Below are 12,948 nucleotides of genomic sequence, written 5' to 3'. Positions count from 1 at the left end.
TGCCATTGATGGGAAAACTTTCTACTTAAAGTGTCGTATTCAAAAACGCCATTATTACGTTTTTTTTAGTGTTCTTTGCCAAACACTTTTTTTCTGTATGTTTTTGTAAAACACATATTTTGTATTATTTTCTCTTAAGTAAGAAAATATTCCTACCATCGCACATTTGAAGACAAGAGCGGCTAAATTATCATATTATAACATCGTTATTTATACCACGGTATCGAATAAATGCTGCAACAATTAACGTTAACAGTTATGGGGTATTTGCTGCAGCGAGTTCGCATCACAATTATATTAGCCCATTATTTAGAAACTACACAGAACGGTTAGAATTACGTTTTACTTCTTGGATATGGAGAAACAGACGCACGATAATCGGTATAATACCGATTACTCTATAATTTCAGCTTAAGAGTGCGAAAATAGTAAAACCTCTTAAATATCCAAAGTTTATCTATTATAATAATTACTTCGCATCTGCATCAGTCCACAATAGTTGCATTATGTACCTCCATTACCGTATTTTAATTATTGAAAAACTATTAACCCTTCGTAGGTATGTCTAAGCACTGATCAGTGCTAACGAATTTAAACCTATTGTATTAAACAAAGGATTTTAATTCGAGCGCACTGATCAGTGCTTAGACAGATGAAAGGTTAAGATTTCGCTAACACTGACATGGAAAGGACGTAGGTAATGCTATCCGTTCTGATTAGGCAAAAGTTTATATTAAACATTAAGGACTTCATTTTATTACATTCTGTAGTGGTCTCATAATTAAGTATAAAATAGTTGAATTATGAATAGGATGAAAGTTTAAATGTGTACAAATAATTTAATTTATAAATATTAATAGGTACTTGAAATAATTAACTCCTTAGAAGTATCGTAGATTACAAATGACCGCTTGCTTAGCAACAAAATTACAAAATTAATTAATCTTAATGTCTATTGTATATTAAGGCTAGCGTCCAAAATAATCTAAATCCAGGCAATGACAGTACGAAATGTATAAAAAAGCACATCACACGTCCATATGTTGATATCTATTCATACAATTGCATTAGTCTCTTTTTCAGAATTAAACCACAATCTTATTTGAAGCTTTTGTTAATAGGACGAGCGAAATAGGTACTTACTTCCGTATTTCCAATCGAACGGCATCTGAATGTTGGACGGACCAATCAGTTGATCGGATTGTTCATCACCATAACATAAATTAGGAAAAATATAAGGGTTTCTTAGATTTTTTTTGTAGATCAGACATTCTTAAATTTTTTTCTGATGGCTGATTGATAAAATAACTATAACTATTTCATAGTGTTTAGTAAAAATAGGGAATGATCCTAATATGTATAGTAAGTTTTGGCTTTGAAACAGCGCAGACTTCATTAAATGCTATAAAAAGTCGTTTTTTTCACTGTCAGTCATTGGTCATTTTACTGTTAAACGTGGATTGTGCATTCTCGACGTTCTTGTTCTTTTCTTTGTTGATATCTGAAAATATATAAATAGGTAGGTATAGCATGTAAGAGGATAAGTTTATAAAAAAATACAAAAATGTAATAACAAGAACTAGAATTGTTCAAATAAATAATTTTAAATAGACGTCTAAGATAGACGAACAAAATTTTGACCCAGGTTTTTATTTTTTGTCACGACGACAAATTGATTTTAAAACATTCCATATAGTATAATATTTCCACAAGCGTGATGCCGAGCGAGGAGATGTTTGTAAGTAGTTTGGTTAGCAGCATAAGTATTTTAGTGCCACTTGCACCATCCCACTAACCCGGGGTTAACCGGTTGAACCTGGAGTTACCAGTACAATTTGACACCGAGTTAACGGTTTAACCAGTTAACCCCGCCGGGTTAGCGGGATGGTGCAAGTGGCCCTTAGGGGATGAGTTTAAAATGATTTTCTCACGCTCGTATATACCCCTTTAACAATAAAGTTCTTCTTTAACTATTTTGAACACCTCACCCGTTTAGCAACTTTTTCTGTTGACTGTACCTACTACCATAGACCCTATATAAAATGTACTCACTTGTCAATAAGAGAAGATATATCGGCAGGCGCGGGCGCGTAGACGGAATGTCCGTCGCTCCCGTTCGGTCCCCCACTGCGGACAAATCCCGTCAAACATTACAGAGTACAGGGCTACAATCGCGAAAATCGAAGTTCGTAAATTGCGGGGATTTTTCTTTGTCACTCTAATTACGCCTTCACTGAAGTAAAAGAGAGAGATCCCCGCAATTTGTATATTTCGGTTTTCGCGGTAGTCCCTCAGATTTATTGGTAATTCTGTACCTACCTGTAGTCTTTATACAAGGTGCCTCTACCTGGAGCATTCAGTGCAGGGGTCGGTCTTATTTACTTTTAACACTACTTCTGATCTACAATTTTTAAACCAGACAAGAAGCAAAATACCGAAAAATTTACAAAAATGCATCGCTACGTTATTGAGTTCGTATAATTAGGTAGGTACTACGTTGTGCTTCTAGTTCGACATTCGTTATGTTTATTTTTGATTAGTGTATATTTAATTACGTGCTTAGTTTTTTTCATTTGGCTTAAGGATTTTACAAAAATGCGGCTGCTCAGTTTTTTTTTGTAACATGATATATATGTAAATTATAAGAATCCTTAAAAATATTTTAAAAACATATATTATTTATTTATTTACTTGATTGCTAAGAGCCACAGCAAAGATATACATATATAACTCAATCCTCTCTGGCCACAGTGAAATACTATAATAATTTTCTCTGTCACTCTTAGCACAAAGTGTTCGGGGGTCGGATAAATGTAACAACCTCTTAAGCGGCCCACAGATTACCAGTTTGCCGGACGATATCAGCCTGTCAGTTGTTCGGAACTGTCACCTTTTGCGTTTAACTGACAGGCTGATCGTCCGGCGAACTGGTATATAATCTGTGGGCTCCTTTGCAACGAAGCAGCCGCATAGTGCCGTGTAAGGTAGACTCGGCGCTCCTGGGTGCGACACTCTGCGTGCGGTGTGGGTGTGGGTGTGGGAGGGCGGGGAGGTACCTGAGTCTACCTGCTGGTGGTGCGCGCCGCGCTGCGCCGCCCGCTGCCGTACACACTGCCCGGGGACCCGCCCGAACCTACACCATAGTGCATGGGAATAAAAATCACTTACAAGAACGCATACAAGGCTAGTTACTTTTGCATTTTTTTAAATCAAGTACTGACTATAATAATTCTACTATGGCCTACCGGCCTGCTACCCTACCACGAATTAAGAGTGTAGTTCGTAAAATTATTCAATTGTTTACCATACTATGTTCGAATTTAAACAAATTTTCTGCGATAGGGTACCTAATGTAAACGCACGCTTCACGTTCACGCTGACCGCCACACATTGGTTAAAAAAACAAATCAGTGTCAAGCTCCTAGACCACGAAACGCACACTCAGAGCGTGCACTTTCGTCGCTAATACATCGGTATACCATGCATGGGATCGCCCAGGATGCGTTATACCGTTTGCTGGAACGCGGAACCGCGTACGAGGAAACTAAGAAAAAAATAATCCCGGGACACGAGCGGTCAAGACAGCCGGCGACAGTGTTGAGCGAGCTTTTCTTTTCCGAGGTTTGAGAGTGTGCCTTCCATGACCCCAGAGTCGTATTACCTTTAGTAGTAGTGTTGGCGGCGCTGTCGCTATCGTCGCCGGAGTCGGTGTGCGTGTCGCGCCAGCCCTGCGCGCCGGCGCCGGCGCACGCGGCGCGCATGCGGTGCCGCGCCTCCACTGTCGAGCATTTAGACAGGCTCGATTCGTCTACGCAGAAAGCTGGGCTCATACCCTCGTGGAGCGTTAGAAGGGGACTACCAGCCAATTTGTGTGGGGGTAATTTTGATTTCTACTTTTATTCATTAATTAGAGGAATATCAATTTTAATTTGTGATCATTGTTGTATTTTCATTACTCAATAGTTAGGGAAGGGACCAAATTCGACCAGAATGACAGTATTGTGACATGGCTACCGTACTTAAGACTATTTAATGCTCATAATATGCTCAACTAGAACAGGATCGTGCCTTGCCACAAATGCCGAAAATCAATGATGCATTATTTTCCTCTCTATCGCTCTTGCATTTTAAAGCGATAGAAAGCCAGGTAATAAGATTTTGGTTTTTGTTGTTCGCAGTAGATTATCTGGTTAAATTTTCTATCATTAAGTAGGTACTAATGCAGGTATAAGTCGAAAAAAAAATTCGTTATGTTAACCCAAAGCTATGAGAGTTACCAGGAAACATCGCAAATAATGAATGATCGTGAGATATAAGTATGTAAGTGTAGTTTACCGTATCGGTAGTGCTCGCAGGTGCGGTGGCGGCGGCGGTGCGGCGGCGCGGCGTCGTCGTCGCGGCGCGCCAGCGTGCGGAACTGCAGCGAGTGCGCCGCCGACACGCCGAACGTCGCGTACGGGCTGATCTCGTACAGCTCTGCTGGGAAACCAAACAAACCATTGACGTATATCTCACGACGGGCCTTACGGGCACTAAAAATGATACTAGTTTAGCGGTGTCACTCACGAATTCGAGCCAATCGCGCAGTCTAATGGTAACATTCCATTTCTAACCGCTGCTGCACTACCGGCACTGAACGCGTCGCTGTCATTGTCAATTTCCATAGTAAATTCAACAGTACTCGTAGTGCAGCAGCTGTCGTTGGAAATGGACTGTCACCTTAACGCTACTAGTTGCGGCCAATCGCGCGCGTGGTGCGAACTCATCAACCAATCGCGTTGCAGCGATGTCACACCGTTGTACTGCCCCATTCATGCTCCTTTCTTACTGCCCGTAAGGCCAGTCCTGAGATATACGTTAATGAACCAAACACTCACACTCATGTAAATCAGCAGCAGCGGTTATTTCATGATGGCGTGAAATAATTTATTTTAAATACAGTCAAATACCTATTGAGCGTGATTTTACATACAGACAACGCTTGTTAAATACAATTTCTATTTAATAAAACGCATATAAATATAAAAAGCATGTATAGTAGTCACTGGATACACAGAAGCATGCTTACCAGAGGAGTCGTCATTGGACTTCTCATTTCCGTTGATAGACGAGGAGGAGTATAGCTTCTGTCCCTCTCTCAGCTTCTCTCTCTCCGCTTCGTTGCTCTCGCTCAGCTTGCGGTCGTCGCGCATGTAGTGGTCACTGGATATACAGAAGCATGCTTACCAGAGGAGTCGTCATTAGACTTCTCATTTCCGTTGATAGACGAGGAGTATAGCTTCTGTCCCTCTCTCAGCTTCTCTCTCTCCGCTTCGTTGCTCTCGCTCAGCTTGCGGTCGTCGCGCATGTAGTGGTCACTGGATATACAGAAGCATGCTTACCAGAGGAGTCGTCATTGGACTTCTCATTTCCGTTGATAGACGAGGAGGAGTATAGCTTCTGTCCCTCTCTCAGCTTCTCTTCCTCCGCTTCGTTGCTCTCGCTCAGCTTGCGGTCGTCGCGCATGTAGTAGTCACTGGATATACAGAAGCATGCTTACCAGAGGAGTCGTCATTAGACTTCTCATTTCCGTTGATAGACGAGGAGGAGTATAGCTTCTGTCCCTCTCTCAGCTTCTCTCTCTCCGCTTCGTTGCTCTCGCTCAGCTTGCGGTCGTCGCGCATGTAGTGGTCACTGGATATACAGAAGCATGCTTACCAGAGGAGTCGTCATTAGACTTCTCATTTCCGTTGATAGACGAGGAGTATAGCTTCTGTCCCTCTCTCAGCTTCTCTCTCTCCGCTTCGTTGCTCTCGCTCAGCTTGCGGTCGTCGCGCATGTAGTGGTCACTGGATATACAGAAGCATGCTTACCAGAGGAGTCGTCATTGGACTTCTCATTTCCGTTGATAGACGAGGAGGAGTATAGCTTCTGTCCCTCTCTCAGCTTCTCTCTCTCCGCTTCGTTGCTCTCGCTCAGCTTGCGGTCGTCGCGCATGTAGTAGTCACTGGATATACAGAAGCATGCTTACCAGAGGAGTCGTCATTAGACTTCTCATTTCCGTTGATAGACGAGGAGTATAGCTTCTGTCCCTCTCTCAGCTTCTCTCTCTCCGCTTCGTTGCTCTCGCTCAGCTTGCGGTCGTCGCGCATGTAGTGGTCACTGGATATACAGAAGCATGCTTACCAGAGGAGTCGTCATTGGACTTCTCATTTCCGTTGATAGACGAGGAGGAGTATAGCTTCTGTCCCTCTCTCAGCTTCTCTCTCTCCGCTTCGTTGCTCTCGCTCAGCTTGCGGTCGTCGCGCATGTAGTAGTCACTGGATATACAGAAGCATGCTTACCAGAGGAGTCGTCATTAGACTTCTCATTTCCGTTGATAGACGAGGAGTATAGCTTCTGTCCCTCTCTCAGCTTCTCTCTCTCCGCTTCGTTGCTCTCGCTCAGCTTGCGGTCGTCGCGCATGTAGTGGTCACTGGATATACAGAAGCATGCTTACCAGAGGAGTCGTCATTGGACTTCTCATTTCCGTTGATAGACGAGGAGGAGTATAGCTTCTGTCCCTCTCTCAGCTTCTCTTCCTCCGCTTCGTTGCTCTCGCTCAGCTTGCGGTCGTCGCGCATGTAGTAGTCACTGGATATACAGAAGCATGCTTACCAGAGGAGTCGTCATTAGACTTCTCATTTCCGTTGATAGACGAGGAGGAGTATAGCTTCTGTCCCTCTCTCAGCTTCTCTCTCTCCGCTTCGTTGCTCTCGCTCAGCTTGCGGTCGTCGCGCATGTAGTGGTCACTGGATATACAGAAGCATGCTTACCAGAGGAGTCGTCATTAGACTTCTCATTTCCGTTGATAGACGAGGAGTATAGCTTCTGTCCCTCTCTCAGCTTCTCTCTCTCCGCTTCGTTGCTCTCGCTCAGCTTGCGGTCGTCGCGCATGTAGTGGTCACTGGATATACAGAAGCATGCTTACCAGAGGAGTCGTCATTGGACTTCTCATTTCCGTTGATAGACGAGGAGGAGTATAGCTTCTGTCCCTCTCTCAGCTTCTCTTCCTCCGCTTCGTTGCTCTCGCTCAGCTTGCGGTCGTCGCGCATGTAGTAGTCACTGGATATACAGAAGCATGCTTACCAGAGGAGTCGTCATTAGACTTCTCATTTCCGTTGATAGACGAGGAGGAGTATAGCTTCTGTCCCTCTCTCAGCTTCTCTCTCTCCGCTTCGTTGCTCTCGCTCAGCTTGCGGTCGTCGCGCATGTAGTGGTCACTGGATATACAGAAGCATGCTTACCAGAGGAGTCGTCATTGGACTTCTCATTTCCGTTGATAGACGAGGAGGAGTATAGCTTCTGTCCCTCTCTCAGCTTCTCTCTCTCCGCTTCGTTGCTCTCGCTCAGCTTGCGGTCGTCGCGCATGTAGTGGTCACTGGATATACAGAAGCATGCTTACCAGAGGAGTCGTCATTGGACTTCTCATTTCCGTTGATAGACGAGGAGGAGTATAGCTTCTGTCCCTCTCTCAGCTTCTCTCTCTCCGCTTCGTTGCTCTCGCTCAGCTTGCGGTCGTCGCGCATGTAGTGGTCACTGGATATACAGAAGCATGCTTACCAGAGGAGTCGTCATTGGACTTCTCATTTCCGTTGATAGACGAGGAGGAGTATAGCTTCTGTCCCTCTCTCAGCTTCTCTCTCTCCGCTTCGTTGCTCTCGCTCAGCTTGCGGTCGTCGCGCATGTAGTGGTCACTGGATATACAGAAGAATCTGAAAGTGTTTTGTTTAAAAATGTTCACTTTCTTCATCGACTTGATTATAGTAATTTGTGATTTAAGAGCCCATTCACGTGCACACTAGCGCCACAGCTAAATAATCTGTATAATAAAATAAAAATAAGTTTATTGCGCACAAAACAGGCAGTACAGTACATAAGTAAATTGTTGTGACATCGGGTGGGTGCATAGCATGGTAAATATAGTACCGAATTTCCAGGGGTCCCCGCACTAGGCTAGGCCTGTACCGCGGGAGACCAAGTATGCATTTGTATGTCATGCATGTTGTAGCAACATAAAAACTAGTTTGATGTATTCAAAAGGTACTTAAATACACAATACAGTACGTAGCGGCTTCCTTTTTTAAATACCTGTCGTTAAATTTAAATAATCATGATTATTTTGCAGTGGCGCTAGTGTGCACGTTGATGGGCTCTTAAACAATAAGTAGCGACATTGATTTGGTTAATTCAATTTTATAACTGAAATTTTATATACAGATGGAGTCTACACATCAGCTAACCGCGCTGACAATTGTCACCTCACAATGACAGTTTTATTCACCGTATATTGCTGGTTCACCAAGTAAACATTGACGCTAGGTGCCGTCGTTACTTACTGAACCACTTGAAGCTTGAAGCAGAATCACAGAATAATAGTACTACCGTACAGAAAGGAAACTTCCTACAAAACCGAAGTTTGACAGCGGTTCAGGGTCGAATCATGCTGTCCCTTTCTAATATATGGCACTATCCCTTTCGGCTATTTAGGGTTGTCAAAAATCAAGTGATTGTCTTATCTGTGGTCGTGCACGCTAAAGGAAGTCAAGTGGTGCCAACCCTAATAATTGCTCGGAGCAATGCTGAGCCGAGCGGAGCCGAGTTTGACCGAAGTTAGGAGTTTCGCACCCCAAATCTCTGCATAGGGGGCGCCACTACCACTATCCATCACAATCTGGGGCTAAAACCGCGAAACAAGAAAATCGAAATTTCCCTTTAGTACCGTTTGGTAACCAAAATTTCGTAACCAGCTACAGAATGGGAATCAAGATTCCCAGTTTGTAGCCGGTTACGTATCGGGCCAGCGTGGTACCGCTTGGTAACTAAATTTGGTAACTAGCTACAAAATGGGAATCCAAAATTACCTGTTTGTAGCCGGTTACGAATTAGGCCAGAGTGGTACCATTTGGTAACTAAATTTTGTGACCGGCTACAAAATGGGAATCCAAAATTACCTGTTTGTAGCCGGTTACGTATTGGGCCAGAGTTACTGATCGGAGTTTATTCTACCAAATCTAGGCTAAAACGGTGTAGGTACATACGAAAGCACTTCAGACCTATTGTCATTGCATACGTTTATTTTAAGTTTTAATGATAATTTCTAGCTGACTGTACATTTTATCAAAAATCTTTGAATGCCAAATGCCACCACTTAAACAGTTAGAGATGGCTTCCCAAGACCATATTCGAGTGACAGCAAGCTGCCTTTACTGCCCCATCTCTACTTTTCACCCTTAATACAACCTAATGAACCACTTCAAAAGTCCCATTTTGTAACCAGTTACAACGCGGGATATTTTTTCCCGTATGGAAGCTGGTTACCAACCGTGGCTATGAATCGGTAATTCAAAAGTCCCATATTTTGTAACCACTTACAAACCGGGATTTATTTTTCCCGTTTCGAAGCCGGTTACTAAACGCGGTTACAAATTGGTAATGGAAAAGTCCCAATTTCAAGCCAGTTACGAATTCATATTTCTTTCCCTTTTCGAAGCTGGTTACCAATTTTTAGTTACCAATCGGTACTAAAGGGAAATTTCGTTATCTAACCTCTCTATCACTCTTGCATATTCTTACAGATAACTAAATTTCGATTTTTGCGTTTCCTGGTAGGTTGCTAACAAACCGCCTTGATCCATCAATGTCATATTTTATTGTCGGTGAAAATTTGTCAAAAAACAGTTTAAGGTACAGTATGTATAAGTTACCTACTCTATGGTTTACTAGCTAGCTTAGTGCTGCACTCTGGCGGCAGAACATTGCAGTAATACCCCCTATTGTCAAGTTGGCTATACCAACGCTTCACTCACTTGCGCTTGCCCTGCACTACGCAGATGATGGCCGCGACGGTGACCACGATGACAACGGCGCTCGCTATGCAAGACAGTACCACTGTACGTAGTGACGTGCGGCGGTCTCCACCCGATAGGGGGGACATCGGTTTTGTTGGAGGTATGCGACCTGGAAGTGTCAAGGAATGATTGAAACGATTGATTGATTATAGTGTAAACAACATTATTTGCGGTATTTGACGTCTGTCACTCACAACAGCAATACTACGTAAAATGTCTTGCACATCGAAATCACAAAGGAAAACAACTGCACTGCGAACGTTTACGTTCTACGTCTTTTTTTTTAATTTTAGGGTTGGCCGGACACCACCGTCATGAATCGGTAGTCGTCTAAATAAATCGATATAAATTTTTCATTTTTCTTTTAATAAAAATAAGGAAAAGGTGGATAATTAACTGTAAATATGGATATATTTATCGTCACTTAACAGACAACAAATTTGACACAGAAATAACATATATAAACTTTAAAATAGATCCCCAGTTAGTTTCAATTTTGACAGTGGGTGCGACCTACTCGGTCGGTGTATTAAATGCATTTAGCTTGCGGGAAAACCATATAATTCTAGCTTTATTTAAATCTCAAATAAAAATTCATTATACGTCACAATTCGATACCTCAGTCTACGTGCCATCCAATCGTAATCGCTTGCTGTGACAATCGATTTGCGTTAGTTACATCTCTATATACGTCAGTCATAATGTGTCAAATACCGCAAATAATGTTGTTTATACTATAGAAGGATTGATTGAAGGGAGGATTGTAGCAGAATTATAATCATACCTCCTGTCAAAGACATATGTAACTTCGTATAAGATGAATAAAGTCTTAAGAAAAAAACGTGCCTCGGAAATCAAGAAATAGTCATTCTCGGATAGATGGCGCACACACCTTTAGCCTATGCTCGGCTAGATGGCGTGACGACACCGTTTCATATTTAACAATTTCAACACAGAGATATCAGTGAATGAACATGGGTCAAAATGATATAAAAATAATAAAATCATTTATCCATACACATGTATAAATTTTTTGATAATTTTATACGTGTTTATTTTGAGTTATAGTCGTGTCGTGTGTCGATAGATGGCAGTAAATTTACAGTGACTAAAACATTTACTATGACAGGACCGCTCTATACTATGTATTCTTTTTGCTCCTGTTAACGCCTGTGTGTGCGTCAGGGTGGTTTGTTAGGGTGGTATTCCATCCGTCCAATAACTTGGTCCAATGACATTGCGGCTCACTCTTTCATTAAGCAAAATCTGAGATAAAATACACATTGGACAAAGAAATTGGACAGTAAAGGCACCAGCATCTTTCACGATTTATATCGAGAGTCCAGGGCACTAGTATTTCTTTGAAGTGCATCCAAATCTTGCTCATCTCGTGAACACTCACGAGATGTTTGCTGTAGACTATGTGCTTTTGGTTAACAGAACTGGAAGAGATCCCTCTTAACTAGGGATAAGTTCGCGCTTGTACTATATTTAAGTTCTATCTGATCTAACTGTATTCCTCTCTTCTGTACAATAAAGTGTTACTTACTTTTTGCAAAACTTGCATTTGTTGTGCGCACTATCTCTAAATCCGGAATTCACCTTTTTAGGGCTCCGTACCCAAAGGGTAAAACGGGACCCTATTACTAAGACTCTGCTGTCCGTCCGTCCGTCCGTCCGTCTGTCACCAGGCTGTATCTCACGAACCGTGATAGCTAGACAGTTGAAATTTTCACAGATGTATTTCTGTTGCCGCTATAACAACAAATACTAAAAACAGAATAAAACAAAGATTTAAGTGGGGCTCCCATACAACAAACGTGATTTTTGATCGAAGTTAAGCAAACGTCGGGCGGGGTCAGTCCTTGGATGGGTGACCGTTTTTTTTTGCCTTTTTTTGCTTTTTTTTTGCCTTTTTTTGCATTATGGTACGGAACCCTTCGTGCGCGAGTCCGACTCGCACTTGCCCGGTTTTTGGTAGTAGCCTTCCAATCTCATACTATTTCTTAACTTAATAGTATAAGTAATAGGTACCTCCTGCTAGCGTGTGTGTGTCTGCCAAAAGCGTGACTCGCTCGGTGCCAGCATCGTTGACGCCTTCTATGGCCAGTTCGTACCAGGTCCCCGGCGTCAGGTCACCTATGACGTGGCTAGCCGAGCTCAGGCTGTCGCCCACCTGAAATAATACGTATTTTTTTATGTAAATACTTAAATCACAAGGATTTATTGTCACGTGTTGATTCTACAGTTTAACTTAGGGTTTTCATGCTTTGGAATCTCTGGCTTCCAGGCTCACCTTCAAAACCTGACATTAAAAACCATGTAAAATTTGGTGACGGCAGCGAGAAAAGGTAAGGATTTATACAGTGGAGCATTTATATTAGTCAAAATGGCTTGTCACTTGGAAGAATAAGAGACATAAGAATATGAAGGGCTCCGAAGTGGCTCCCAACTAAGGGTGGCAAAATTTTCTAAGATCTGACCACATCTGGGATATCCTGGGATATATAGGGAAGAATGTCAATCTCTAGTGTCGAAGGTCAATTTATCTTTGGGACACTGAGTCCGCGTAGTTAGTAGGTACAGCCTGGCAAAAAAGAGTAAAAATTAAAAAGTGACAATACTGTAAGTGCCGTCCCGTTCTCTTATATAAATTGATTTGGAAAGAGACGACACTACAGTATTGTCACTTTTTAATTTCTACTGTTTTTTGCCAGGCTGTAACTGGTAGGTAAGCATACACTTGTTCATTATCAATTACCTTGATCCAATGCTCAGTGTCCGCCCTCCGGTACGACACTCGGAAGCCCAGTATGGGACAGCCGCCGTCTCGCCACGCGTAGAAGTTTATCTTTATTGCAGTGGAGTTCATGTAGACATGGTCCTCCGGCTTTGGTGGCTTAGGCCCTTTAAAAAAGTGCAAGATAAGTTAGACAAATTAAGCGCGTTATAGAGGCAGACAGTTACTTGGTCTAAACAGAGTCTCAAAAGTAACAAGTAAGTTCTTGTCTGACATTTTCGTTTTGTGAATGTGTTTCAATGCGATCCGGATAATTTTCAGTATGTAATATACTTATGC

At 42.4% G+C, this 12,948-nt stretch overlaps 1 protein-coding gene across 1 annotated transcript in view; it reads right to left on the bottom strand.

Moving 5' to 3' along the window:
* Positions 1-651: 651 nt before the first annotated feature.
* Positions 652-12,948, bottom strand: part of LOC134680300 (cell adhesion molecule Dscam2) — a 212,826-nt gene continuing 200,529 nt past the window's right edge. Inside the window, exons 31-39 of the mRNA XM_063539410.1 lie at positions 12,631-12,776; positions 11,904-12,045; positions 9,828-9,978; positions 7,582-7,733; positions 4,336-4,479; positions 3,662-3,808; positions 3,067-3,133; positions 2,053-2,127; positions 652-1,501 (exon numbers count right to left, since the gene is read on the bottom strand). Of these exons, the coding sequence (XP_063395480.1) occupies positions 1,450-1,501; positions 2,053-2,127; positions 3,067-3,133; positions 3,662-3,808; positions 4,336-4,479; positions 7,582-7,733; positions 9,828-9,978; positions 11,904-12,045; positions 12,631-12,776 (1,076 nt within the window). The 3' untranslated portion in view covers positions 652-1,449. The remainder of the gene's footprint in view (positions 1,502-2,052; positions 2,128-3,066; positions 3,134-3,661; positions 3,809-4,335; positions 4,480-7,581; positions 7,734-9,827; positions 9,979-11,903; positions 12,046-12,630; positions 12,777-12,948) is intronic.

This window comes from Cydia fagiglandana, chromosome 3 (genome assembly GCF_963556715.1).
Source record: "Cydia fagiglandana chromosome 3, ilCydFagi1.1, whole genome shotgun sequence".
In the NCBI taxonomy this organism is placed as follows: Eukaryota; Metazoa; Arthropoda; class Insecta; order Lepidoptera; family Tortricidae; genus Cydia; species Cydia fagiglandana.
Note: the sequence above shows the minus strand (reverse complement) of the source record. Positions and strands in the feature narration are given on the sequence as shown.